Below are 24,783 nucleotides of genomic sequence, written 5' to 3'. Positions count from 1 at the left end.
TCCTGTTTGAATTTAATTTTAATTTTTGGAGGTTCATTCTAGTTCTTGATCATTTTTTGTTATGCTCATGTTGCTAACATAAGGGGAGTAAAAACGTCAAAATGTGGGTCATAAGCTTAGGTTTCTACTGATATTTTCAGAGCATATTAAATGTCCTCAGCTGATCTATTTATTTGGTCCTTTTTTAATTGAAAATTTTTGCCTTCACTGTATGGATTTATTTTATTTTGTAGTTTTTGTAGTTGAAATTACTTAACCTCATGAAGTGGAATAAAGAAAGAACAAAGTATTATAAACAACAATTAAATGTAAAGGAATGAAGATACCATGTATCCTTGACTTGATTTTCCAACCTAAGTATTTCTTTTAATCATGGAATAGCGTGATTACTACTTTTTTAATATTGAGATATATACAATATAATGCACAAATCTGGGTGTACAGCCCGATGAGTTTTGATATCAGCACGTAACCACCACCCAGATGAAGATGTCAAACATTCTCACTGATTCTTTCCCCCTACACCTACTGTACCCATCCCTGTACCCACCTCCCCATGGATTTGCATTTATTGATCATAGAATTGCAGCACTTTTTCCTCTCTAAGAGGTCTTAGAGCATATGATCTAACCAACTTATTGTGTAGATACACAAATTGAGACCTAGAGAGATTAAGATACTTGTGTAAGATGCAGGACAGAAAGAGCTAACATTTATTTTGTGCTGCTGTTTGCCTGGCACTATCTATAGATAACTTAATAGATGCTGTCTTTTTTGTTTGTTTTGTTTTTTTCTGTTTTCTTTGTGGGGTTATATATCCTTTTTTATTTTTTATTAAGGTATCATTGATACACAATCTTATGAAGGATTCACACGAGCAACATTGTGGTTACTACATTCACTCACATTATCAAGTCCCTCCCAACCCACTGCGGTAACTGTACAGACACTGTCTTTTAAGCCTTGTAGTAACGGTGTTTGATGAGTGAGGAAGCGAGCTCAGAGAGGTTAAGTATTTTGCTCAGATAATTTAGCAAATACAGGACAGGCCTAGAATAGATCCACACTTTGTTTCTAGCATTGCCAGAGGGGTTTTATGTGTATCACTTCATTTAATCTTTATATCATTGCTGTTCTGAAGTCTTTATTCCCGTTTGCCTGACTGAAGCAGGCTCACAGAGCACTGCATCTCTCCTTGGGACTTAAGTTTTACATAGGACAGAAGTCTAACATGGGAGTCTAACATGGGACAACAGAAGAAGGTGCTACTTTTGGAACTGGCAGTAGATGTGTGCTTCACAGTGATAGTTCAGCTCCTGGGGAGGAGTTTTGGATTTGTCAGGATGGTGCAGTGATGAAACAGCTGTGTGAAATACCAACTGTGGGCTTCACCTACTAACAAGGAAAGGGTGAAGATGAATTACTGAGAGACCTCTTCAAACTTAAAATGTGATTTTCTTACTTCACGCCTTAATAATAATTTTTAAAGTAATTAAAATCTTTAAATAAGTCTTTGGTACTCCTGACAGAAATGTTTTCATTTTTTATTCAGCACACATTTGTGGAACAAGTACTGTGTGCCAGGCCTTGAACCAGATGCTGGGAATAGAGATATGGGAGGCTCAGTCCCTGTTACCAAGTTGCTTACAGTTTAGTGGGGAAGAAAGAAAACAAACATTACATCAGTATTGTGATACTTTATATATAAACACATTCCATGGTACAGTGCAGTGAGTGCTATGAGAGCAGTATCCACATGGTGCTTTGGAGAAAAAGAGTACCTAAGGCAGGCCAGAGGTTTTGTGAAGTTTTGAAAGACATCCCAGGGGACTTGGGGATGCAGTGAGATCTGAGCGAGTGTTGGGAGGTAAGTAGGTGTTAGCTTCTGCAGGGATAATGGTGTTGTCCTGAATGGCAAAGTGGAGAGGGTGTTGCGTGAATGGCAAATTGTTCACCTAACAAGAGCTCTGTGTGTGTGTGTGTGTGTGTGTGTGTGTGTGTGTGTGTGCGCGCGCGTGGTGAGAGGAGGGTTAGGTTTTTAGGTAATGAGGAGTCTCAAGAATGACATGATCAGTCTGGCTATTCTCTTACTCCTTGGAGGAAAAAAGGAGTAGAGATAAGAACACTCATAAGGAAATAGTGAGCAGTGAGGTGGCCCCTGAACTGAGGTCTAGGCAGCGGGAAAGGACAGAAAGTGGGAGATTAGGGAAATAGAGTCAGGATGACTCTGCTTCCGAGCCTGGGTGACTGGGAAGTGAGCATTGCTCTTAAAAGAGATTGAGGGGGAAGGAACCGGTTTGGACGACCCTGGTCAGGGTTAGTCACAAGTGGGTGGTATTTGTTGGACTTCCAGAAGTCAGCTGACAATTTGGAGAACTCTGAAATTCTGACAAGAGACTGATTGGGGGTACAGTTTCAGGAGCTTGTGTGATCATGGGTGATATTTGGGGATAGAGAGAGAAAAAACAGTGGCAAAGTCAGAGAAATGGAAAACATCTACATATCAGGACTAGATAGAAACAGGAAAACCCACAATGGAGATGATCAGTAATAGCCAGAGAGGTCCAGCAAGAACGGAGTCCTGGAACAAGGAGATACCGGAAGGAATGCTATACACTTTTGGTGTGATAAGGCCTAAAAAGTGCCTTTGGTGCCTGGGAGATTATTTCACTGTGAGGAGTGCCTAGTGCCAGTCAAGGGCAGTGGGGTCAAAACCACTGATCATTATCAAGGAAGGAATAGGAAGAAAGAGATGGCTTTAACTTAGTTGTACAAGAATGTTGGTTGTGAAAAGGAGACGTTCTTAAAGGTCTATTTAAAATAGATGCTTTCATGTTACATGACAAAACATTGGGTAGGGAACCAGACTGTGCCTCTAAGATTGTGCCCTGCAGTAAAAAAATGCTCACTTCACCCCTTAACTTCAGTAGCCTCTAGCATAAAGACAAATCCTTAGTAGTACCGAATAGGATGACCATCTAATTTAGCATCCAAACAGGGGTATTTTTGAGTGTGAAAAGAGGGAGCTTTATTAATAATTATGCTGGGACAGCTGGCATAAATGGAAGTTGTCCTGGGCAAACTGGGACAAAGGGGACATCCTCCCTGACAGTTCTCCCTGCATGAGCTCTGGCTCCTGTCTGTCTCTCCAGCTGTCTCTCAAACCACACTTGGTCTAGCCCCCTCTTCTCTAACGGTGAAGTCATTTACTCAGTCCCTTTTACATGCTCCCTCTTAGTATGGCGGGACCTTTGCATATGTGGTTTCCTTTGTCTGGACTTGGCTCATTGTGTTAACTCCTCACCCTTCAGATTCCCACAGCGTTCGTTGGCTTGGGGAACTCTTCCCTCTCGGTTTTCTAATACGAGCCTGGGGGAAAATCCCTAGCCTATGAGTGTGCAGCAGCATGTACGTGTGCACGTAATTTAAGGACTCAAGAAGAGTTCTCCAAGGCTTCTCATGACAAAGATTATTTTCAACTATTTTCACTGCTCTTTGGTATTTATCTGTATACATAAATGCCATTTTCGACTTTGTGCTGTGGAAGATGAAGAATTGAGTTTTTCATTGTATTTTCCATAGCACATCTTGTCCCTTTCCCAATAGTCATACATTGTATTTTAGTTTATATCAGTTTAGATAAGTTCTTGGTATTTAAAATATTAATTCAGTGTGTGTTGCTACAAATGCTTCTATAATACCAATTAGCTCGTATTATAATTGGAGGTTGCGTTGATTTACATATGACTCCTCCTGGTGAAGGGAAGCCAAAATACCAAGAGTAGAGTTCAGAGGGAAAGCCCTCAGCTCCACTTTCAACTCTGTTTCAAGAAAATTAAAAGTTCCTGTCGGCATGTTTCCCTCCCCAGAGAAGCAGCAGGTGTTCTGTTCAGAGCTTTACTTTACCTCTGTTGTATCAATTCCTGTAAGCCAGAACGGCCCCTCTGGCCTCGTGCGTGTTCAAGCGCTCTTGAGGCAGAGCTAGTCGCGTGAAGAGGACTGCCTGAGTGGTCCAGGTCATCTCCCGAGGTATTCATTATTTACATTATTGCTGGTGCTCTGATTCCAAAGCTGAGTAGGTTTGAGTGGTTTGTTCCAACCTTATTTTTCCCATCTGCTGTTATTTTTAATGTATGCAGAATACAAGACTTTTCAGGAACACATCTATTGTATCAAATACTATGGTATATGAACATAGACCAGCAGAACTCAGTGGTGTACTATGATTCATTTTCTTCCCTTTACCACCTTTTGATTGCCTATGAAAATGTTTTTTCCCACTTAGTTTTGTCTAATTTTATAGAAAGACTTGATGCCAGTTGTTAAAACATTAAGTCATTTGGAGTCAGGAGGTTTTCTGTTTTATCCTATTAAGGAATATGGTTTGGAGCCTTAGGCTCTTCTTTACGTGAATTGCATAAGCAATGATAGTTTGATATAGGATTTTAGTTGTAGAAAAGTATTTCCTCAGGATTTGAAGTCATGTTCTGTAGTTTCCTACCTTTAGTTGTTACTAAGAAGCACTAACACATGAAAAATTAAAATGCTTGTAGGATCTTTTGGCCCAGTTCTGAAGTTCGACAAGGATGTTCCTTGTGGGTCTCTCTCCATCTGGTGGGAATTTTTCAGTCTGGAAATTTGTGTTCTCCAGTTCTTGGGGACTTTCTTACATTGTTCTCTTGATGACTTTTTCCCTCTTTTGTTAATTTCTGAGACTCCTATTATTCACATATTGGGACTCTTAAATCGATTCTTCAGTTTTCTTTTCTGTAGTAGATGTTCTTGATTTTACCTTCTGATTTTTGCCATCATTTAAAATTTCTTAATAGCTTCTTTTTAGTTTTATTTTCCTGGAGTTTCTTTATAGCATCCTGAGCTTGTTTAAATTTTATGGGTTCAATAGCTTCTCATCTTTTCAGAAGTCTTTATTTTCCTTCATAGTTCTTGTTTGTTACAAATTAATTTCTTTTGCTATTTGTTTAGGTCTTTGTATCTGTCAGTGCCGGAAATCAAACTTTTAGATATTTTGAGCAGAAAAGAAAACTATGGGAAGTAGATGCTTAGAAATAAATTATTGGACAGGCTAGAGGAGCAGGAATGATGCCTAGAACATTGTATAACTGATATTTGGGAGTTTTTATGTCTGAGGCCACCACTGAAACCACTGAATTAAAAAAAAAAAAACATTGTATAGCTACAAATCATGACCAGGAAGCTGCCACTTCTGCTGTTGAATGAACAGCTGCCTTGTGACACCAAGCAAACCAGAGAATGAATACTGGAACACTATTTCCTAAATACTTGACAGACCAGACAGAATTCACAGACCAATATCCCTTATGAATATAGGTGCAAAAATTCCCAACAAAATACATGTGCAGAATACACCACCACCAACTGGGGTTTGTCCTGGAAATGCAGAAGTGGTTCAGTCTATAAAGTCAACAATGTAATACACCATTATTAATAGAATAAAGGACAAAAACCATATATGATAATTTCAGTAGATGCAGAACAAACATTTGACACAGTATACCACTCTTTGTTGATAAAAACATTCAAACATGGGATAAGAGGGAACTTCTAAACCTGATAAAGGGTATCTATGGAAAACCTATGGCTAACATCATAGTTTATCATAAAGACTGCTTTTTCCCTAAGTAGAGGAGCAAAACAAGGATGCCCACTCCATTCAGCATTGTGCTGGAGGTTCTAGCCAGGGCAGTTAGGTAGGAAAGAGAAATAACGGACATTCAGAATGGAAGAGAAACTATTTGCAGATGACATGATTTCTTAGGAAGTCTAAGGACTATAGAAAAATGAAAAACTCATTTGAGAGCTAATTAACAAGCTTAGCAAGGATACAAGAGCAATATGCAAAACTCAGTTGTATTTCTATATGCTAGCAATAAAATCTACAAATGAAATTAAGAAAACTCCATTTGCTGTAGCATCAAGAGAATGAACTACTTAGCAATAAATTAAACAGGAGCATGAGACTTGTAATGATATCTACAAAACATTGTTGAAAGAAATTAAGACCTAAATAAGTGGAAAGATACCCCAAGTTCATGAATTGGAAGACTTAGACTTAATGTTGTTAACTGACAATTCTCCCAAATTGACCTACAGATTCAGTGCAATCTCTATCAAAATCGTAGCTGCCTTTCTTGCAGAAATTGACAAGCTGAGCATAAAATTAATATGGAAATGCCTGGTACCCAGAATAGCCAAAACAATCTTGACAGTGAACAAAAATTGGAGGGTTTACTTCCTGATTTCAAAGCTTAATATAAGCTGCAGTAATGTGTGTGGTATTGAGCTAAGGACAGAAACACTTAAGATTGGCAACCTTGCTTGTCAGCAGAAAAATTTCTGGCAGAGGTCCAGGGAGGTGGCTCCATGGTGCTTCCTTCTTTTATATGCTTTTGGATGCCTTAGAGGTACTGAATTTGTATATAGAATCCTAGCTGCAGTTGATTCTGGGAAATGGAGTTTCTAGCTTTGTAGTTTAGGAAAGCACAACAAGAAGGGTGGAGGGAACACTGGGTGAGTTAATCCACAGTGAGAGTTTTTCCCAGATGTCTGATGACTAGTGTGTGTCCCCTTATATTCAGAAGAGGGACTCTTAAAATCTGATGAGAAGCTCTTTGCATGAGTGGGGCTTGTTGACCAAACTTCATTGTGGGTAAAATGGCAGGATCATTTCATAGGGAACACCAGATGTCAGTATCTTTGTCTTCTCTCTTGGGCTTTGCCTGCTCAGTAAACTGTAAGCTGAGGGAAGTTGAGAGGGGATATCGTCATCTACAAAAAGTCCACTGAATTCTCTTACTTGTTCCATACGGCACTGCTTCCTTCAGATGTGCCAGGGGACTGTCAGGTCTAAGATTCTGCTTTCCTGTACTTGGAGAGTAAACCTTTCATTTTTTGCCTTGGTTGATGAGGGTGCCCAGGGGCATGGAGTTAGGGTAGGGTCTGCTTTATTTCTTAAATAGATGTTCACGCAGTCCTACTTCAGAGTACCAGGGTGTTTCTTGCTGTCAACAGTATCTGCAGTATAAATTAGGTTACTTGTTAGATAAGTACCAAATGATTTCACTCATCTGTGTAGTACAACAACAAAGCAAAAACTGAAGGAACAGAACAGCAGCACTCTCACAGAACCCAAGAATGAACTAACAGTTACCAAACGGAAAGGGACTGGGGAAGGTGAGTGGGAACGGAGGGATAAGGGGATTAAGGGGCATTTATGATTAGCACACATAATGGGGCTGGGGCACGGGGAAGGCAGTATAGCACAGAGAAGACAAGTAGTGACTCTATAGCATCTTACTGTGCTGATGGACAGTGACTGCAATGGGGTGTGTGGTGAGGGACTTGGTAATGGGGGGAATCTAGTAACCACAGTGTTGCTCATATGATTGTATATTAAAGATACCATAATAAAATAAATAAATTAGGGTACTTGTCAGATAGCCCTGTGTCTGGCTTAGGACTCAGCACTCTTAGGTTGGCTAAGCTCATTTTCACTCATCCATCTGCTTTCAGCTTCCAAATTTTTGTGATTTCCTCTTCAATTTTTTTTACTACAAATTTGTGCCATTTTTTAATTGGATTTCCAGAAGGGGTGATCATGGAGTTGTGTTTAATGTACCTTTTTTTTTTTAAGGTGTCATTGTAGCTTTATTTATTTATTTATTTATTTTTATTTTTATTTTTTATTTTTTCTTATTGAAGGGTAGTTGACACACAGTATTACATTAGTTTTAGGTGTACAACTCAGTGATTCAACATTTATATACATGATAATTCTAGCTACCAGCTATCACCATACAAAGTTGTTACAATATTTTGACTATATTCCTTATGCTATACATTACATCCCGGTTACTTATTTATTTTACAATTGGAAGTCTGTACTTTTTTTTTTTTTGAGAGGGCATCTCTCATATTTATTGATCAAATGGTTGTCAACAACAATAAAATTCTGTATAGGGGAGTCAATGCTCAATGCACAATCATTAGTCCACCCCAAGCCTAATTTTCGTCAGTCTCCAATCTTCTGAAGCATAACGAACAAGTTCTTACATGGAGAACAAATTCTTACATAGTGTGAATAAATTACATGGCGAACAGTACAAGGGCAGTCATCATAGAAACTTTCGGTTTTGATCATGCATTATGAACTATAAATAATCAGGTCAAATATGAATATTCGTTTGATTTTTATACTTGATTTATATGTTGATCTCACATTTCTCCCTTTATTATTATTATTATTATTATTTTTAATAAAATGCTAAAGTGGTAGGTAGATGCAAGATAAAGGTAGAAAACATAGTTTAGTGTTGTAAGAGAGCAAATGTAGATGATCAGGTGTGTGCCTGTAGACTAAGTGTTAATCCAAGCTAGACAGGGGCAATAAAACATCCACGGATGCAGAAGATTTCTCTCATAACAGGGAGGTGAGGTTCTAAGCCTCACCTCTGTTGATCCCCAATTTCTCACCTGATGGCCCTCCTGCGACTGTGCCTGTCTTAGGTTGTTCCTCCCTTGAGGAATCTTACCCGTCTCTGGCTAACCAGTCATCTTCCGGGGCCATACAGGGAAATGTAAAGTTGGTAAGTGAGAGAGAAGCCTTATTGTTTGAAAAGGTTAGCTTTTTACTTCTTTGCATATTTATGCCCTGTGGCTTCTATGCCCAGCATTTGTCTTGAGGTATCTTTACCTAATGTACCATTTTTACCAAGAAGTTACATCATTGACTCTGGTAGCACTATGTACTTTATTTTTTCTAGAATTTGTCAAGAAAGTTGCTGACAAGTTTGATTTTTTTTTTTGTTATTTAAGAAAATTTTGTATGACTGATTTGATTCCTTTATTAGAGTGGGATCTCTTTGTGGACAGGGCTAATATATGATTTTGCTTTGTACTGTTACCAACACATTTTCCTTTCTAGCATTCTTTAGGCTTCCCCGAGATAATTTTTGACTTAGTGATTACTGTTTTTGTAGGAGGCTGTCTTCCTATAAAATTGGGTTGCATATAACTCAAAGAGGAGCAGTGATGTAGATCATGATACTAATAATTGTATGTGGGTAAAATCTAGGTTTGAAAAGTAGTTTTCTCATGTGAAAAATGGCTGTTGGTTTTCATTATAGGCATAAAATCAACCTCTTTCTTATCACACTGTCTAAAATATCCATCCTTACCTTCCCTAACTCCTTATTCCGATTTGTTTTTCTTTGAAGCACTGGTTACCCCTGTGATACATATATCTGTACTGTGTGCCTGTAACCACTAGAATGTACCTTCCAGAAGAGCAGGGACTTAGTATGTTTTGTTCACCACTGGTTTCTAAACATCCAGATGAATGGCCTGGAACACATAATAAACCATGGTTGGTTGGTTTTTTTCCAATAAGTTTTTTTATTAGGATTTAAACTGTAGTGTCTACTGCTCATCCCTGTGCCTATTTATGTGGGAATTTATTTTATTCAAAGAAATGGTTCTGTGGTCCAGTTTCAGTTTTACTTAGTATTTTTCCTTAATTTTAGTTTGATTTCAGATAGGGTTTGTCTGGTTCTAATTGGCTTGTTGCTACTTTATTGATTGCTCAGTTTATTGAATGAGTAGCAGAATTTTATTTCCACCAGAAATTATCCTTGCGGCTTTTGAGTTTCAACAGAAGCATCCTAGTCTTTTTCTTTTTTTGATGTTCTATTGGGTGTTTTTTTTTTTTTTGGTATCATTAATCTACAATTACATGAGGAACATTATGTTTACTCGGTTCCCCCCTTGACCAAATCCCCCCCACAACCCCCATTACAGTCACTGTCTATCAGCATTGTAAGATGCTGTAGAATCACAACTTGTCTTCTCTGTGTTGCACAGCCCTTCCTGTGCCCCCCACGCACTATACATGCTAATCAAAATGCTCCCTTTCTCCCCCTCTCCCCTTATCCCTCCCTTCCCACCCATCCTTCTCAGTCCCTTTCCCTTTGGTAACTGTTAGTCCATTCTTGGGTTCTGTGATTCTGCTGCTGTTTTGTTCCTTCAGTTTTTTCTTTGTTCTTATACTCCACATATGAGTGAAATCATTTGGTACTTGTCTTTCTCTGCCTGGCTTATTTCACTGAGCATAATACCCTCTAGCTCCATCCATGTTGCAAATGGTAGGATTTGTTTTCTTCTTATGGCTGAATAATATTCCATTGTGTATATGTACCACACCTTCTTTATCCATTCATCTACTGATGGACACTTAGGTTGCTTCCATTTCTTGGCTATTGTAAATAGTGCTGCGATAAACATAGGGGTGCATCTGTCTTTTTCAAACGGGGCTGCTGTATTCTTAAGGTAAATTCCTAGAAGTGAGATTCCTGGGTCAAATGGTATTTCTGTTTTGAGCTTTTTGAAGAACCTTCATACTGCTTTCCACAATGGTTGAACTAATTTACATTCCCACCAGCAGTGTAGGAGGGTTCCCCTTTCTCTACAACCTCGCCAACATTTGTTGTTTGTCTTTTGGTTGGTGGTGATCCTTACTGGTATGAGGTGATATCTCACTGTGGTTTTAATTTGCATTTCTCTGATGACTAGTGATGTGGAGCATCTTTTCATGTGTCTGTTGGCCATCTGAATTTCTTCTTTGGAGAACTGTCTGTTCAGCTCCTCTGACCATTTTTTTATTGGATTATTTGCTTTTTGTTTGTTGAGGTGTGTGAGATCTTTAAATATTTTGGATGTCAACCCTTTATCGGATCTGTCATTTATGAATATATTCTCCCATATAGTAGGATGCCTTTTTGTTCTGCTGATGGTGTCCTTTGCTGTACAGAAGCTTTTCATCTTGATATAGTCCCACTTGTTCATTTTTGCTTTTGTTTTGCCCAGGGAGACATGTTCATGAAGAAGTTGTTCATGTTGATGTCCAAGAGATTTTTTATTATGTTTTTTTCTAAGAGTTTTATGGTTGCATGGCTTACATTCAGGTCTTTGACCGATTTCGAATTTACTTTTGTGTATGGGGTTAGACAATGATCCAGTTTCATTCTCTTACATGTAGCTGTCCACTTTTGCCAGCACTAGCTGTTGAAGAGGCTGTCATTTCCCCATTATATGTCCTTGGCTCCTTTATCATATATTAATTGGCCATATATGTTTGGGTTAATGTTTGGAGTCTCTATTCTGTTCCACTGGTCTGTGGCTCTGTTCTTGTGCCAGTACCAAATTGTCTTGATTACTATGGCTTTGTAGTAGAGCTTGAAGTTGTGGAGCGAGATCCCCCCGACTTTATTCTTCCTTCTCAGGATTGCTTTGGCTATTTGGGGTCTTTTTTGGTTCCGTATGAATTTTTGAACTATTTGTTCCAGTTCTTTGAAGAATGCTGTTTGTAATTTGATAGGGATTGCATTGAGTCTGTAGATTGCTTTGGGCAGGATGGCCATTTTGACGATATTAATTCTTCCTAGTCAGGAGCATGGGATGAGTTTCCATTTGTTAGTGTCCTCATCCTAATCTTTTTGTTTGTGCCAGAAGAGACTCTTGTTAATGAAAATTGTGATCACATGACTTTCTGGAGCTTTTTGTGTCTTATATATTTATTTGAAATGAAGACAAGTTCATTTAATTTTCCTCAGCAGAAATACTGTGGATCACTGAACTCTTTCTCCCTTTGGAAGAGAAGATACTTTGAGGACAGTATCAAAGCTGATGAGTGAATGTTGGAACAAGTGCATATTTAATATGCAGTCCTGAGTCTATTATTTTAAAATGGTTTAGTTTCAGGACAGCAGGTTTTTGTTTGGGTGTATTAACCTTTTTCTTAAATTCAAAATAAAGTTTATTTATTCCTCTCAAAGTCAGGACCATGGCTATAAAATAAAGGACATGTTGATTCTGAACTCTAGGTATGAAGAGAGCCTCAGAAACTGGATTATTTGATAGTCCCTTGAATAAACTGCTCTAGTGTTGAGTGTTCAGCTGCCTCCAGACAGCTGTTTAGACATGCCGTATGGTATGTTCAGACACAGCTTGGACAGCCGGGCCGGACTGGCCTGGTGCTCCAAGTAGAGTGGGTCTGTTTTGAGGGGTTTAAGAATGCTTGTGGATATGGCTAGAAGCAACAATTTTATGTAGAATGGTTTCTGTTATGTTATATGATTACAGGTGAAAAACTAAATGGCCTTTCCCTTTTATCCCCTGTAGTTAGTTTTTCTAAGTAAGAACGGTACTGAAGTGAAATGTCAGTGATGAGTGCTGGGTTAAGAAAGGTAGCTGGACACGGGCGGAGAAAGGGCTCCCCTGGGCTGCCGTCTGCCTTGGTAGTCTCGTTTCCGTCTAGCGATCGCTGTATATACATCAGGGGAAGTTCTCACTTTGTGTTTGTTGAGTGTCTACTCTTCTGTAGGATGGACCTGATAATCTACAACAGCATTTCAAAATCGCTCAGAAATGATCTAAGCAACCTAAGAGTTGCATAGTAATTTCTATAGGATATTATGAGTGAAATTTAAAATTGGCTTTGGAAGTGGTCTGTTTTCAATTTCCTTAAGCTGTTGTTTTGTCTGACATATTAAGGCAGTAATAAAAAAATCCAGATACTTGTATTTCTATTTTTTATCTTTAGAAACATGAATGTTTCTTGTCTAGGTCACTTATTCAGATTTGTAGCTTTTAAAGTGTATTCTTGAGTCTATCACTATTACATGTTGGATGAATTTTTCCATAAGAGCACATACCTCCAACAGATTTAATACATTTTGCAAGCATTAATCGAACACAAATTCTTGCCCTTGTCTACTGTTGTATATATATCAGTATAGTAATTGCTGGAAAATTTCATGGAAATGACATAAAATATCCAGAAACTAACTTTATGTTTTTATCTGTGTGTGTAATTATTCTACCTGGAGACTACCTACAGTTTGGGTCTCTTATTTTGCATTGCTTACCGACTGTTTTTATCTGTATTTCTGTGTATGAAAATCAAAGAACTAGGATGAAAGTACTTGGGAAAAACTCGTGAAAATTATGGCACTTGTCAAAGAAGTAACCAAACCCAAGCGTGTGTACAGATCCTGTCCTGAAAATGAATGAACACAGATTCTTTGTTCACAGGTACTTTGTGGGTGATTTAGAGAAACTGATTCGGATTTCTTTCGTGGTTGTACTAGTGGACAAACTAGACAGACAAGACATTGCGTTCACCCAGGCCCTTGTGATTTAAACTGATCAACAGAGTGTTAACAGAGGGGCAATAGTTTACCAATTCTTAACTAATTAAAACTATTCTATGATGAATATATTCTAAGTATTTGTCCCTCTATGTTCACTTGATTTCTTTTCACATTAATTTTTTGCTTCCTGTTTAAGTGGTCCATCTGATTTTTTCAGTGATATGGGTATACTGTGTTTGCTGATTCACTTTCAAGCAGTTATAATCATGCACTTACCAGGGCTTGAGTGAGTTTCTGTGTGTTATGTATATGTGGTGTGAGTTTATTTAAAATGTTCTGTACGATTATTACCTAATAAGGATGTATTTCCCCTAGGGGCTTGAGCATGCATTTTCCAGCGATTCTGTAATTGGTGCATTTTCTAATCTCTGCTTCCTCATTGGTGGGACTCATCTGCAGTTGAGTTCATTTCGGCAAATGAAGGACACTTGGAGTGGGAGGCAAATAGAAAGGGCAGTGCAGACCTGACCTAGGCAGAGTCCAAGCAGACAGTGAGTCTCAGAGCCAAGTAGTTATGCAGAAGCCAGGGTTGAAGTGATGATCCTAAAACAAGTCAAGGTTAAAGAGGTGGTAGGTTGGAAAACCAAGATGATGAAAGCAGGGGATGAAGTACAGGGGCATTGCTGGTAGTAGGAGGTGGTCAGAAGTAACGGAAAAAGTGCAAGTAACCAGTTACTTTCATGTTAGTCCTACAGCCCTCAGGAGATTGTAGGGGCGGGTCCCAGATAGTTAATGGTACTAGGTTCTGGTAAGGAAGTATATCCACCCTCTTATCACTTGAAGCTGTGTCTGTTAAAATTGAATTACTGCTACACAACGTTAACAGGAATGTAAGTAAATGTATATTTTTCCAGTTGATTTTTTTTAATGGTCATATATTTCATTAGACCTGGTTGCTTGTTATGACTGGTGAAATTCAAGCTTACTTGAAATGAAAATGCATTTATTGAGAGGAAATCCTTAGAATGAGAGGAGTGTCAACTTTTTTTTCTGGCTTCAATTGGAGTATTGGTTCTTCTGTGAACATCTACAGCGCAAGTGGGTGTGTTTTCTGACTTAAATTGGGCAGATTGCGTATTTGTATCACTAGATTCTCATGCTGAATGTAAGTGAAAACAAAAAGGTCCCCTTATCTGAAGATAGGGATAGCTTAGGTCAGTAGCACTGAATAAATCCAGTTAGGAAATACAGTCAGAAAACTGGCCACCAACCAGTTAAGTGATAGCTTCTGGTAACTTTGGAATCCTGTCTAAGTTCCCTTTGTTCTGGGGAATCTTGAGATGTTACTCTGTGCTTAGGTAATGGCTATAGTCAGTTCATGTGTTTATGTTTTAGGATTAATTGTGCAGGTTTCTGCTTTTTCCTATATCATATTTAATGAATGAGAAATAGTAATACAGCTAGAAAACTATGACAAGATTACTCTCAAGATGTTAACCTGCTATATAGGCCCTCATGTATCCTTGGTATTGGCAGCTCACATGGCATATAAAGGTGATTGATTTGTTGCTTCTTAACAAATGGAGACTTTTTTCATGATCCAACCATCCTGGGAAAACTGGCAGGGTGCTATGGAGGGCATCTATCTAGGAAGGTATGAGTTTTAGAGATAATACAAGTGTCGCAGTTACTTTTCTCTTCTAGAAAAAGATAGTGTTTTTCATAGCATTAAAAATGCAGGGTGGTGTTTTTTAGACGTTATGGGGAAGTTTCTTTTAATGGTTACCAAAACAGTCATCACAGGTTGTTTATATAGCAGAAGATACAGGGAAAATAAGTCATGGCCCTTACCTTCAGAGAGTTCTCAGTTTCTAGAGATAGCTGAATACATCCACAAATAAGGATTTGTATGGTAAGTGTGAGACAAGTATGTGCAAGGTGCAGAGGTAGTATTCATCTCTCCTTTTTTCCCCCTGTTGAGCCAAGGCACATAGGCTAGTGTGTATTTGCAACTTTACGTACATTTCCAACTTCTGATTTATATCTGCTTAATTTGTTCAGTAATGTGAAAATTTTAACTTTAAGAAGGAATTTATAATGGAAGAGTTATATTTTTTACAAAATAACAGTGGGCATGAGTGACTAAGACTGTGATACCAAATTTCAACTGGCACCATTGGGTGGCTCAGGGTGCCACAAATTAATAGCATATCCAATTCATCTCCTTTAGTTCGCCACTCCATGTCTTACTTAGTCTTGATTTTGGTTGCAGAAATCACCATATTCTAGTCATTTAGGTGCACTGTCTTAATATTGGACTTCTGTGTTTCCCATACTCTACCAAATGTTACACAGTATCTCTCACTGGTGGTAAAAAATTCTGAAATTGAAAGGTGCATAATTATTATCCACTAAATCTAGAAAGTCAGGTACACAGGATGTGCAGTAGCCTTTAAAATTGGGATTTTAAAATTCAGTATCTTTCTCGGTGGGTCTTGTCGGTGTCTGGAAAACACAGGTTTGCTCCTCTGTGGCACCACATTGAGAGGGCAGCACATTATGTCTGATACTTAAATCTTAAGACTGTGATACAGAGGTTTTTGTAATTTAAGTAATCTTGAGTCAGTGGCTTTTGTAAATATTCTGTGATGCTCTACAAAACATGATTTTATTTTAAAATCATACGTATTTTGATACGTATTGCTGCTTTGCTCTGGCCTCATACAGTGGGATAAATTAGTAGCTCCCCCACAAACACTGATCTGTGGGTTCTGTGGAGTCCCCAGCTCTCGACCCAGAGTTTGTAAGAACTAGACATTTTTGTTGTAAATTAATGACTGTATGGAATATCTTTTTTTCTTTTTTAAACAGTTGAATTCCCCCCCCGCCAACAAGTTGTCAGTGAAAGACTGCCATCTTGTGGTGGTTAAAAATAAAGGATTTAAGAAAAATTTATGAGCTATGATTGCTGAGATTTTTTTAATATCGTTTATGATACCAAGATGAGTAAGAAATGAAATAAATCTTCTCTTTAAATAACATTTGTTCTCTTTTAGATAGTTTTCCCCTTCATTTTAATTTAATATTTCAAGATTATTTTTACATTTCTATTAAGATTACTCTTTTCGTCCACCCTTAACCTAAATCAGTAGTAAAAATACTCTTCTACATTAGCAGTTTTAATTAAGAACAGGTACTGAGAATTTTGATAGTAAGAATTTTCTGGTATCATTAATGGTAACAATTGCATGTAAAATTTTTTTTTCATATACAATATAATTGATAAAATATATCCCAAGAAACTTTAATTTCATGATGTAGAACTGGATTTAATAAAAAGTGGTATTGGAAGATATGGAAGCAACTTAAGTGTTCATCAACAGATGAATGGATGCAGAAGATGTGGTACGCGCACACTACGGAATATTATTCAGTCATAAAAGGAAAAGAAATCTGCCATTTGCAACAGCATGGACGGGTCTAGAGGGTATTATGCTCAGTGAAATAAGCCAGGCAGAGAAAGACAAATATCAAATGACTTCACTTATTTGTGGAATATAAAAACAAAGCAAAACGGAATGAACAGAACAGCAGTAGATTCATAGACACTGAGAAGTGACTGGTGGTTACTGTGGGGAAGGTGTTGGGGTGGGAGGGTGGGGAAGATGAGAAGGATAAAAGGGCACAGAAATTCTCAACCATAATATAAATTGGTTGTGGGGATGGTAGTGCAGCATGGAGAATATAGTCAGTGGTTCTGTAACATCTTCCTATGTTGACAGACAGTAACTGCAGTAGAGGGTGTGAGGATTGAATAATATAGGTAATTGTCAAACCACTGTGCTGTATATTTGAAACCAGTATAGATTGCAAAACAACAATACTTCAATGAAAAAATAAAATAATAAAATAAGAAGTGGTATTTGGAAGAAAAGGAAACCTCAATTCAAACCTCATTTTTGGGTAGTTAATATATAAACTGAAATCATTTTTCTTTAAAATACTGGGGAGTTCCTTTTTTGTAGTTAGAGATATCTTAAAATCACCTCTTCTGTAAGAAACAATTTGCAAGGTTGGGGTCAGTGCTTATGTAGTATCAAAGGAGTTTCTGTGGCATATCAGATAGTTAGGAGATTACTTTTTAAAGTAATTTTTCATTTTCATTCAGTCTTTGTATCATGGTTTATATCTCCTGTACATCTTGGTCTTTAATGTTCACTATACTTTAAAATAATAAATTTCTGTTTCTTCTAAAGTATCTTCCCTCACTGAAACACATAGTGCCTTTTCATAGACAAGGAGGACGTGTGTTCTCACTTGAGAACCAGGGGTCTGCTTACATGGGTCCTGTGCACTTCTCCGACCTGGAGTGATTAGCAGTCCTGGAAGGGGAATTGTTGAAAGTTCTTAGCCTCCAGAATCTCTACACGGAAAGCGCCTGAATTGCTCCTCTAACTGGTAGCTTCGGCAGCCTTTGTTTACACTCTTCAGTTTTGTTTCCTCCTCAAGCAGGGAGGAGAAGGCCTCAGAACACGTCTAAGTTGATGACTAGCACTTGTTCAAATGTCTTACAGTTACGCTAAGAAAGAATCTGATCTTACTGGAGCCCAGCTGAAGCTTCGAGAATATGAAGCAGCTCTGAATTCTAAAGACGCAGCTCTAGCCACCGCTCTTGGGGACAAAAAAATCTTAGAGGGAGATTTGGAGGATCTGAAGGATCAGATTGCCCAGGTGAGGTGAGCTCTGCTCTTGAGCTGTTCTTGGCAGGTTAGTTGTCTGGATTGATTGTTGATTTTTAAATGTAGGTCGTATTTTTTTAAATGTGTTAACTTAATTTTTTGGGCGGCTTGCCTGAGGGTCAGTCTTGAGGCAGCCAACAGGCAGAGCACCTCCACCCCCATCATCGTGTCTGGACGAGCAGATCTGTTGCTGCTTTTCTTCCTCTCCATTGTGCTTGTGCCCTCATTCTGTGCCTGCTGTGAAAGCTGCCTCAGTATTGTAGCAAAGAGAAGATACAGAGCTGCTCTGCACACAGGGAAAACCAAAATGGCAGATAAAAGCTAAAAGCTACCTCTTGGTTGAGTTTTGAAATACAAGTCTTAGGTCTCAGTTCAGTCCCTGATGTCGGTGACGGGATGCGAGGTGCTCTGGCCAGGCACTCCGGGTGGGACCAGGAGTTGGGCAGACCTTTCTGCGGTAAAAGTTATAATAAATGACTCTTATACATTGTTAAATACATAAAAATTATCATGTAGGTGGCCGTTGCACAACAAATGTTTGAACTGTGTGGTCCACTTCTATGTGGATTTTTTTTTTCACTTAGCATATTGGGAAAATTTTTTTGAGATTTGGGACAATTTGTAAAAGAAACATTTTCCTTAGCTTACTATATTGTAAGACTACAGTATGATATGTAAAGCACAAAATACATATTGATTGACTTATCAGTAAGGTCAACAGTTATAGGCTACTCAGTAGTTAAGTTTTTGGGGAGTCAAGCAGATTTTCGACTGGGCGTTGGGGGGTGTCCCTACCCACCCCTGTTGTTCATGGGTCAACTGCACTTGATTCAATTCGTGGTATCTATTACTAAATGATTAATTACTAAGTGACTGCTATGTAATTCTCATCAATTCTTTTTTCTGATTAGCTGGAAGCCTCCTTAGCTGCTGCCAAAAAACAGTTAGCAGATGAAACTTTGCTTAAAGTGGACTTGGAGAACCACTGTCAGAGCCTTAGTGAGGACCTGGAGTTCCGTAAAAACATGTATGAGGAGGTAACTATACATGATTTTGCCTTTTTAAGGAATGGAGGGATCCCAAACAGCTTTATTAACAAGTATTTGTGTCAGAAGTGGGAGAAATACTGTTGAATTGTTTGAGGTACTGCTGTGTAAAGGCTGCACATAAGAGCTCAAGCTGTTAGGGAAACAGACTTTACCTCATCTGACTTACAAAGCCTTGGTCGCAGCAGTTAATTACTGTCAACTTGTTTAGGAGTTTGTATTTTTTATTTATTGCTGCCTAACACAGTACTCCAAAATACATCAACTTGAAACCACAGACATGTATTATCTCATAGTTTCTGAAGGTCAGGAACGTGCGAGCCATGCAGCTGGAAGGGTATGATCCCAAGGTCTCTGTTCAGGCTGCAGTCAGGCTTCCCTGTGCTGGAGGGATGGCCTCTGAGCTTGTTCACAGACTCACGGGCCATTGGTCGGTACGGGCTTCTCCACAGGGCTGCTCAAGTAGGGCTTCCCCCAGACTGAGTGACAGAGCAGGACAGAAGCCTCGTTACCTTCCTTACCCTGCCCCCAGAAGTGGTATTCGTCCCTCAGTCCATGATGCAGCATGGAGGGGCTTACACAGGCTGTGAACACAGAACTCAGCAACCCCGGGCCATCTTGAAGGCTGGCTATCCACAGCATTTATGGTTGTTTCTTATAGTTTTAAACATCATTTACAAGCCTTAAATGACTTCTGTGGTCAGCCTTAGGGTTGAAGGCAGCAACTGTTGCCAGGAAAGAAGTTAAAATTGAAGAAATAGGAATTTATAATACCTAAAAGTTGACCAGCATTGGAATTAACCTGGAGGGGAGAACATGCAGTTAAATACTTAATGTGTTTAAAAGTAATGAATTTTGAAAACAGCAACTAACAATGATTTAAAAATAGAAATTTATTGTAGAAATTCAATTTATTTTCTTAGTTGGAGAAAAAATAAGAGAAATCTGAGTCTTTTTGTAACAATACAGTACTGAAACAAAAAGGTGTTGACAAAGTGCCCTCACTGGACAGGCAGACTTTGGACAATTCTTGAGTCTATTTTCTATTTAAAAATGAAGGACCAGTACCTGCTGTCTTTTCATGGTGTGGTGAGGACCAAAGTGGAGTAGCGTGCATGAAGGTTTCTTATAAACTAGGTAAAAAAGGTTGTCATATACTTGTTAACTACAGTTTTGCTTTATAAATGGAGATATTTTTATACTATCAACTTAGCTTATTTTTTGTTCTGTTAAAGTTGTCTGTGAACTATTAGTTCTTAGTTTTGATGCTGTGTGGATTCCACAAGGATTATTTAAAACAGGATTAGGGTTTATTTTTTCTTTGCAAGTCACTGATTTCATGTGTATATAAAATAATACATGAAAAATGGCATCAAGTAAAAAGTAATACTTTTAGAGGACTTGGATTGCATCTTTGAATTTTTGGTTTGTGCCTTTTTGAGAATGAATTTAAAATACTCTTTTTTTTCATGGGTGATATAATTCTATTCAATAAATATACCAAATGTATTACTAGGAAGAGTTAGGGGGGTAAGAAAGAAGGGAAAAAGCAGGAACAGGAGGGGGGAGGGAGGTAGACAAAGGACAAAATTATCAGTAGGTGCTCAGTATTGAACTAAACCTTTCACTTGTGTGTTTTTATGATTTAAGTATCATTCACTTCATTAAATAGATATGAGCCCTTGGGGGTTAATAGCAGAATTGGACTTTGAACCCTTGTTTTCTGATTCTGTCAAGTGCATTTTCCTCTGCAATGAATTATTTAAAAAGATGAGGAATGTATAAAAAAATGCCTGTAGGAAGATACAGAAACAAGAATGTCACTGGGTTTTATTCCCCCCTTGTGGCCTCTTTAATTATTGCCGTTAAAGACAGCGTTGGTATTTTCAGAACTGTAAGAACGGGAATTTCATTCTTGAACTTGTGTTCCTGACTATTTCTAGTTTTGGATAGTTCCTTAAAAACACCCAGGGAAGGATTATGACTACTATTTCTATTCTTTAATGGTGAACTGTCATATTTACTTGAAATGTAATGTTAGTAAAATTCCATCTCAATTGATGTTGATACCTTAGCACTAGCTGTTAAAACATCATGTAAATGAGTTTTCTCTGCCTTTAGCTTTATAGTATGTTTAAGAAAATAGTTTTATTATGCGTAAGACTTCTAGCTGAAGTTGTCCTGACTGATAAGTCTTGACTTTCCGTATGGATTTTTTTTTACAGAGGTGTCCTTAAGCATCATCATCACAACAATTTAGAAAAACGATTACTATTCAGTGTACATACTGTGCACGATTGCATGGTACTTTAGGATGTCGTCCAGGCTATTCTTTGTCTTTAGAGAAATAAGAAACATAAAATTCCTGGGTTTTGAGGTACTACCACCTCTGTCATTAGTTACATCTCAAAGCTCGTCTCATGTGAAAACAAAGGTAAGAAAGTGTCTGTTCGTGTGCCTGCCTAGGACAGACACAAGAACTGTAAAATTTCAGGTGGCCCTCATGACGCTCAGACTTGTAGCAATGCAGCCACAGCAAGTAACTTGGTTTTATGTTATTTTGTTCCTCCAGGAGATAAATGAAACCAGGAGGAGGCGTGAAACACGCTTGGTAGAGGTGGATTCTGGGAGTCAGATCGAGTATGAGTACAATCTGGCTCAAGCTCTTCGTGAGATGAGAGAGCAACACGATGCCCAAGTGAAGTTGTACAAGGAGGAGCTGGAGCAGACTTACCACGCCAAAGTGAGCGGTCTCTTCTGGGGACTGGCTTCAACGCTTAAGATTTATTTAATAGTCACCCTCAAGAACATGACTTGATGTCTGGTTTTTTCTGGTTTTCTGAAATGAATTCCCCTAGTTCCATGAATATGGAAAACATTTTTTTTAAGCAGTTTTAAATAATGTTACTAGGAATTATTCAAAGAAAGTAGTTTTTTTCAGAGGTAGGGGTTTATCTTCTTGTTTTTTATCCCATTGATGATTTACGTCCTGTCATAGTAGGTAAATGAAGCCATCTGAAAATATTTTTCTTCCCATAACAACTATTAATCATTCTGGCCTGCAAGATCCATTTAATCAGTGAATGCATGTTGGACTGCATCTGGTTCTGACTTCCATGTCTTCATTGATGTAGATTGTGATGATTTCTTTGGGCTTTTTTTGAACAAAGGCCAATTGGAAGGTTTCTGATGTTGCTTCCTCTGCCACTATTTACTATTTATTTAGAAAATATTATAGAAATTTCCTACTTGTATTAGCAGATGATGCAAAAAATCCATAGACTGACCAATGAGTACAGGCTTTGCTAGTAAATGATTTTACCCCAGTGGGTTAAATGTTGCGTAATTTGATTAATAGGAGTTATTAGTGGAAGACTTGGAAAATTAAGGTCATAGAGGTTTTGAAAATAATTTCCACTGCATGGGCTCAGACTGTTCATGTTGCTTTTAACCCATTTTATGAAGTAGTAGATGCCAGATGAATGGGAGAGTTCTTTCAAACCTTATATTCCGTTACCCAGCACTTATTCGGTGCTAGGCACTGTGCTGGGCGGTGAAGGAGCTACAGTAAGGATTGGTTGGTCCCATAGACTCTGGCCTCAGGGAGCCAGGGAAGAGATGATGTGCATAAAGACATGCCAGAAACACATGCAGAACAGAATGTTAGGGGCATTGGCAGGAACAGAATATTGTTTCTACCTGAGGAGCGGTTTTTTGCTTCAGAAAGGATGTGTTTCTATCTGGTTTGAAGGAATCTGTAAATTAGTACTTTCTGCCTATTGCGTTATATCCTCTATTAGATAAGATTTCTGTTAGAATCTGTATGTTAGGTTAGGGATATGTGATGTTTGTTTCCCACAGTTAAATTACTGCTGGCCACTCCTTAGTAGTGACATTATGTGAGACATTAGAGAGAAAATAGATGGAACACTGAAGTAACAAACTGAGTAAAGATCCAGGTGTACCAGCATCGTTAAAGCTCATATCCTGGGAACTGAGTTGAAAAGTCAGATTTAGAAGGTAATTCATACGGCAGCAAACTTCATGATGCTTTTCCTGTTTCATCAGCCAAGTTACCAGCAGGGCTTAGGTTTGCAGTGAAATGCCTCGAGATGAATCATCCTTCCTCATTTGTTTGTTCTAAGTCACTGGGTAAGACTGACTATACTCTGCTGCTGCTTTTAGCTCGAGAATGCCAGACTGTCATCGGAAATGAATACTTCCACTGTCAACAGTGCCAGGGAAGAACTGATGGAAAGCCGCATGAGAATTGAGAGCCTTTCATCTCAGCTTTCTAATCTACAGAAAGAGGTGAGTAAACATCTTCCCCGAGGAAGAATCAAAGTTGAACTTGAAGGCCGCCTCCACCATAGTAGGCCACCCACTTTGGTCTGTCATGTCGCTTTTCAGGGAGGATGGTATTGTCCTGCACTCCGATTTTAGTGCTCCCGATTTTTTCATCTTGCATTGCATGAACATCCTCTGTGAGTAGAGACTATTATTCCTGAATTAGTGATTTCCCAGACCTAAGGCAGTTGCCCTTGAGGAAGCAGGCTGCTGGTTTTTTCTCCGGGCTTACCCAGACCTAGCTTTTCTGATTGTCCCACAGCCTCATCTCCACACGATGTCTTCCCAACACATCTAAAATTGCATTTCAAAACCATAATGAAGAAAAACATGCAAAACTTCTTTGTGGGCGGTAAATGCTTTGTGTTTCTAGACAAATTCTCTCAGTGCTTGAAAATCTTAATAATTAAGATATTGGGAAGCAGCATTTATTTGCCTATTTGTTAAGAACTTAGTGACTCACTCATTTGTTGGTACAACTGAGTGACAGAGGACCTCTTTGCTGGTTGTGTGACCAGTGCTTGTCGTACATGATGGTGCAGACATGGACACCGCTTGAAATTTGGTTCAGTCTAAGGATAATGCAGACACAAAGTACATACACAACCACATAAGTACTCAGGATGCTGTGATAATCTGCTCCCCTTAGTGACCTAGGAGGTAACTTCAGCTTCTGTTTTCCTTAAGGGAAGAAAATGTATTTGTCACTTTCCACATAGAAATGAACCTTATTCTTGCTTAAGCTTTTCTTCATTTTTATTTTATCTTTTTATTATTATATTTGTAGTAAATTCTTTTTCTATTGTAAAACTGAAGCCATTATAGGAATTTAGAAAACAAAGCTGACGAATTACATGAGACAGGCTAATGTAAAACAAAAACCGATTTAAATAGAAGCTTTTACATTGCCTGTCACATGTCCTTTATTCCTGATAACAAAAATTTTAAATTTATTTTAGGCCTATGTGTCCTGAGAGTATTTTGGAGTTTCATGTACCAGTAGTGCTAGAAGGATGTTTGAGTTCACTCTGTCCAACCACAGACTTGGGCGAGTGTAATGACTTGTCCAGAGACTGCAGGCTGATAAATGGGTTTCTCTCCTACTTCCCAGTTTTTCCCCTTACACCTCACTCTCTTCAGAGATTTTCTTTAGACATTTCACAGATAATCTTTTTTCCATTGCACCATCCTAACAGGTAGCTTTCCTAAAATAGGCTCCTCTGTTCTTACTCTGAGTTGACATTTAATATTTTCTCCATTTAATAAATCATGTTCTGTTTACCCCCTGCTGCACAGTTTTGCATTTTCCTGAACCCTTTTTTGTCAGCTGTTGACTCCACTCAATTGTGTTAGGTGTAGGTGTTTTACAGAGGTGGAGACTGAGACCTGCTTGGGGTCAGCTGTGGACTGTGAAACGAGGTGGCCATGTTTTCTGACTCAGGCTTAGGGCTGGTTCCCTGTTTGTCT

At 38.5% G+C, this 24,783-nt stretch overlaps 1 protein-coding gene across 3 annotated transcripts in view; it reads left to right on the top strand.

Moving 5' to 3' along the window:
- The window catches only part of LOC118972008 (lamin-B1), a 52,178-nt gene that overhangs the window by 8,103 nt on the left and 19,292 nt on the right, over positions 1 to 24,783 (top strand). For all 3 annotated transcript variants that reach the window (XM_073221909.1, XM_073221908.1, XM_073221907.1), the window contains 4 exons: positions 17,759 to 17,915; positions 18,835 to 18,960; positions 21,542 to 21,712; positions 23,155 to 23,280. In XM_073221909.1, the coding sequence (XP_073078010.1) occupies positions 17,759 to 17,915; positions 18,835 to 18,960; positions 21,542 to 21,712; positions 23,155 to 23,280 (580 nt within the window). The remainder of the gene's footprint in view (positions 1 to 17,758; positions 17,916 to 18,834; positions 18,961 to 21,541; positions 21,713 to 23,154; positions 23,281 to 24,783) is intronic.

Source organism: Manis javanica, chromosome 14, assembly GCF_040802235.1.
Source record: "Manis javanica isolate MJ-LG chromosome 14, MJ_LKY, whole genome shotgun sequence".
Lineage (NCBI taxonomy): Eukaryota > Metazoa > Chordata > Mammalia > Pholidota > Manidae > Manis > Manis javanica.
The sequence above is the reverse complement of the archived record's forward strand: the minus strand, read 5'-3'. Positions and strand labels throughout refer to the sequence as shown.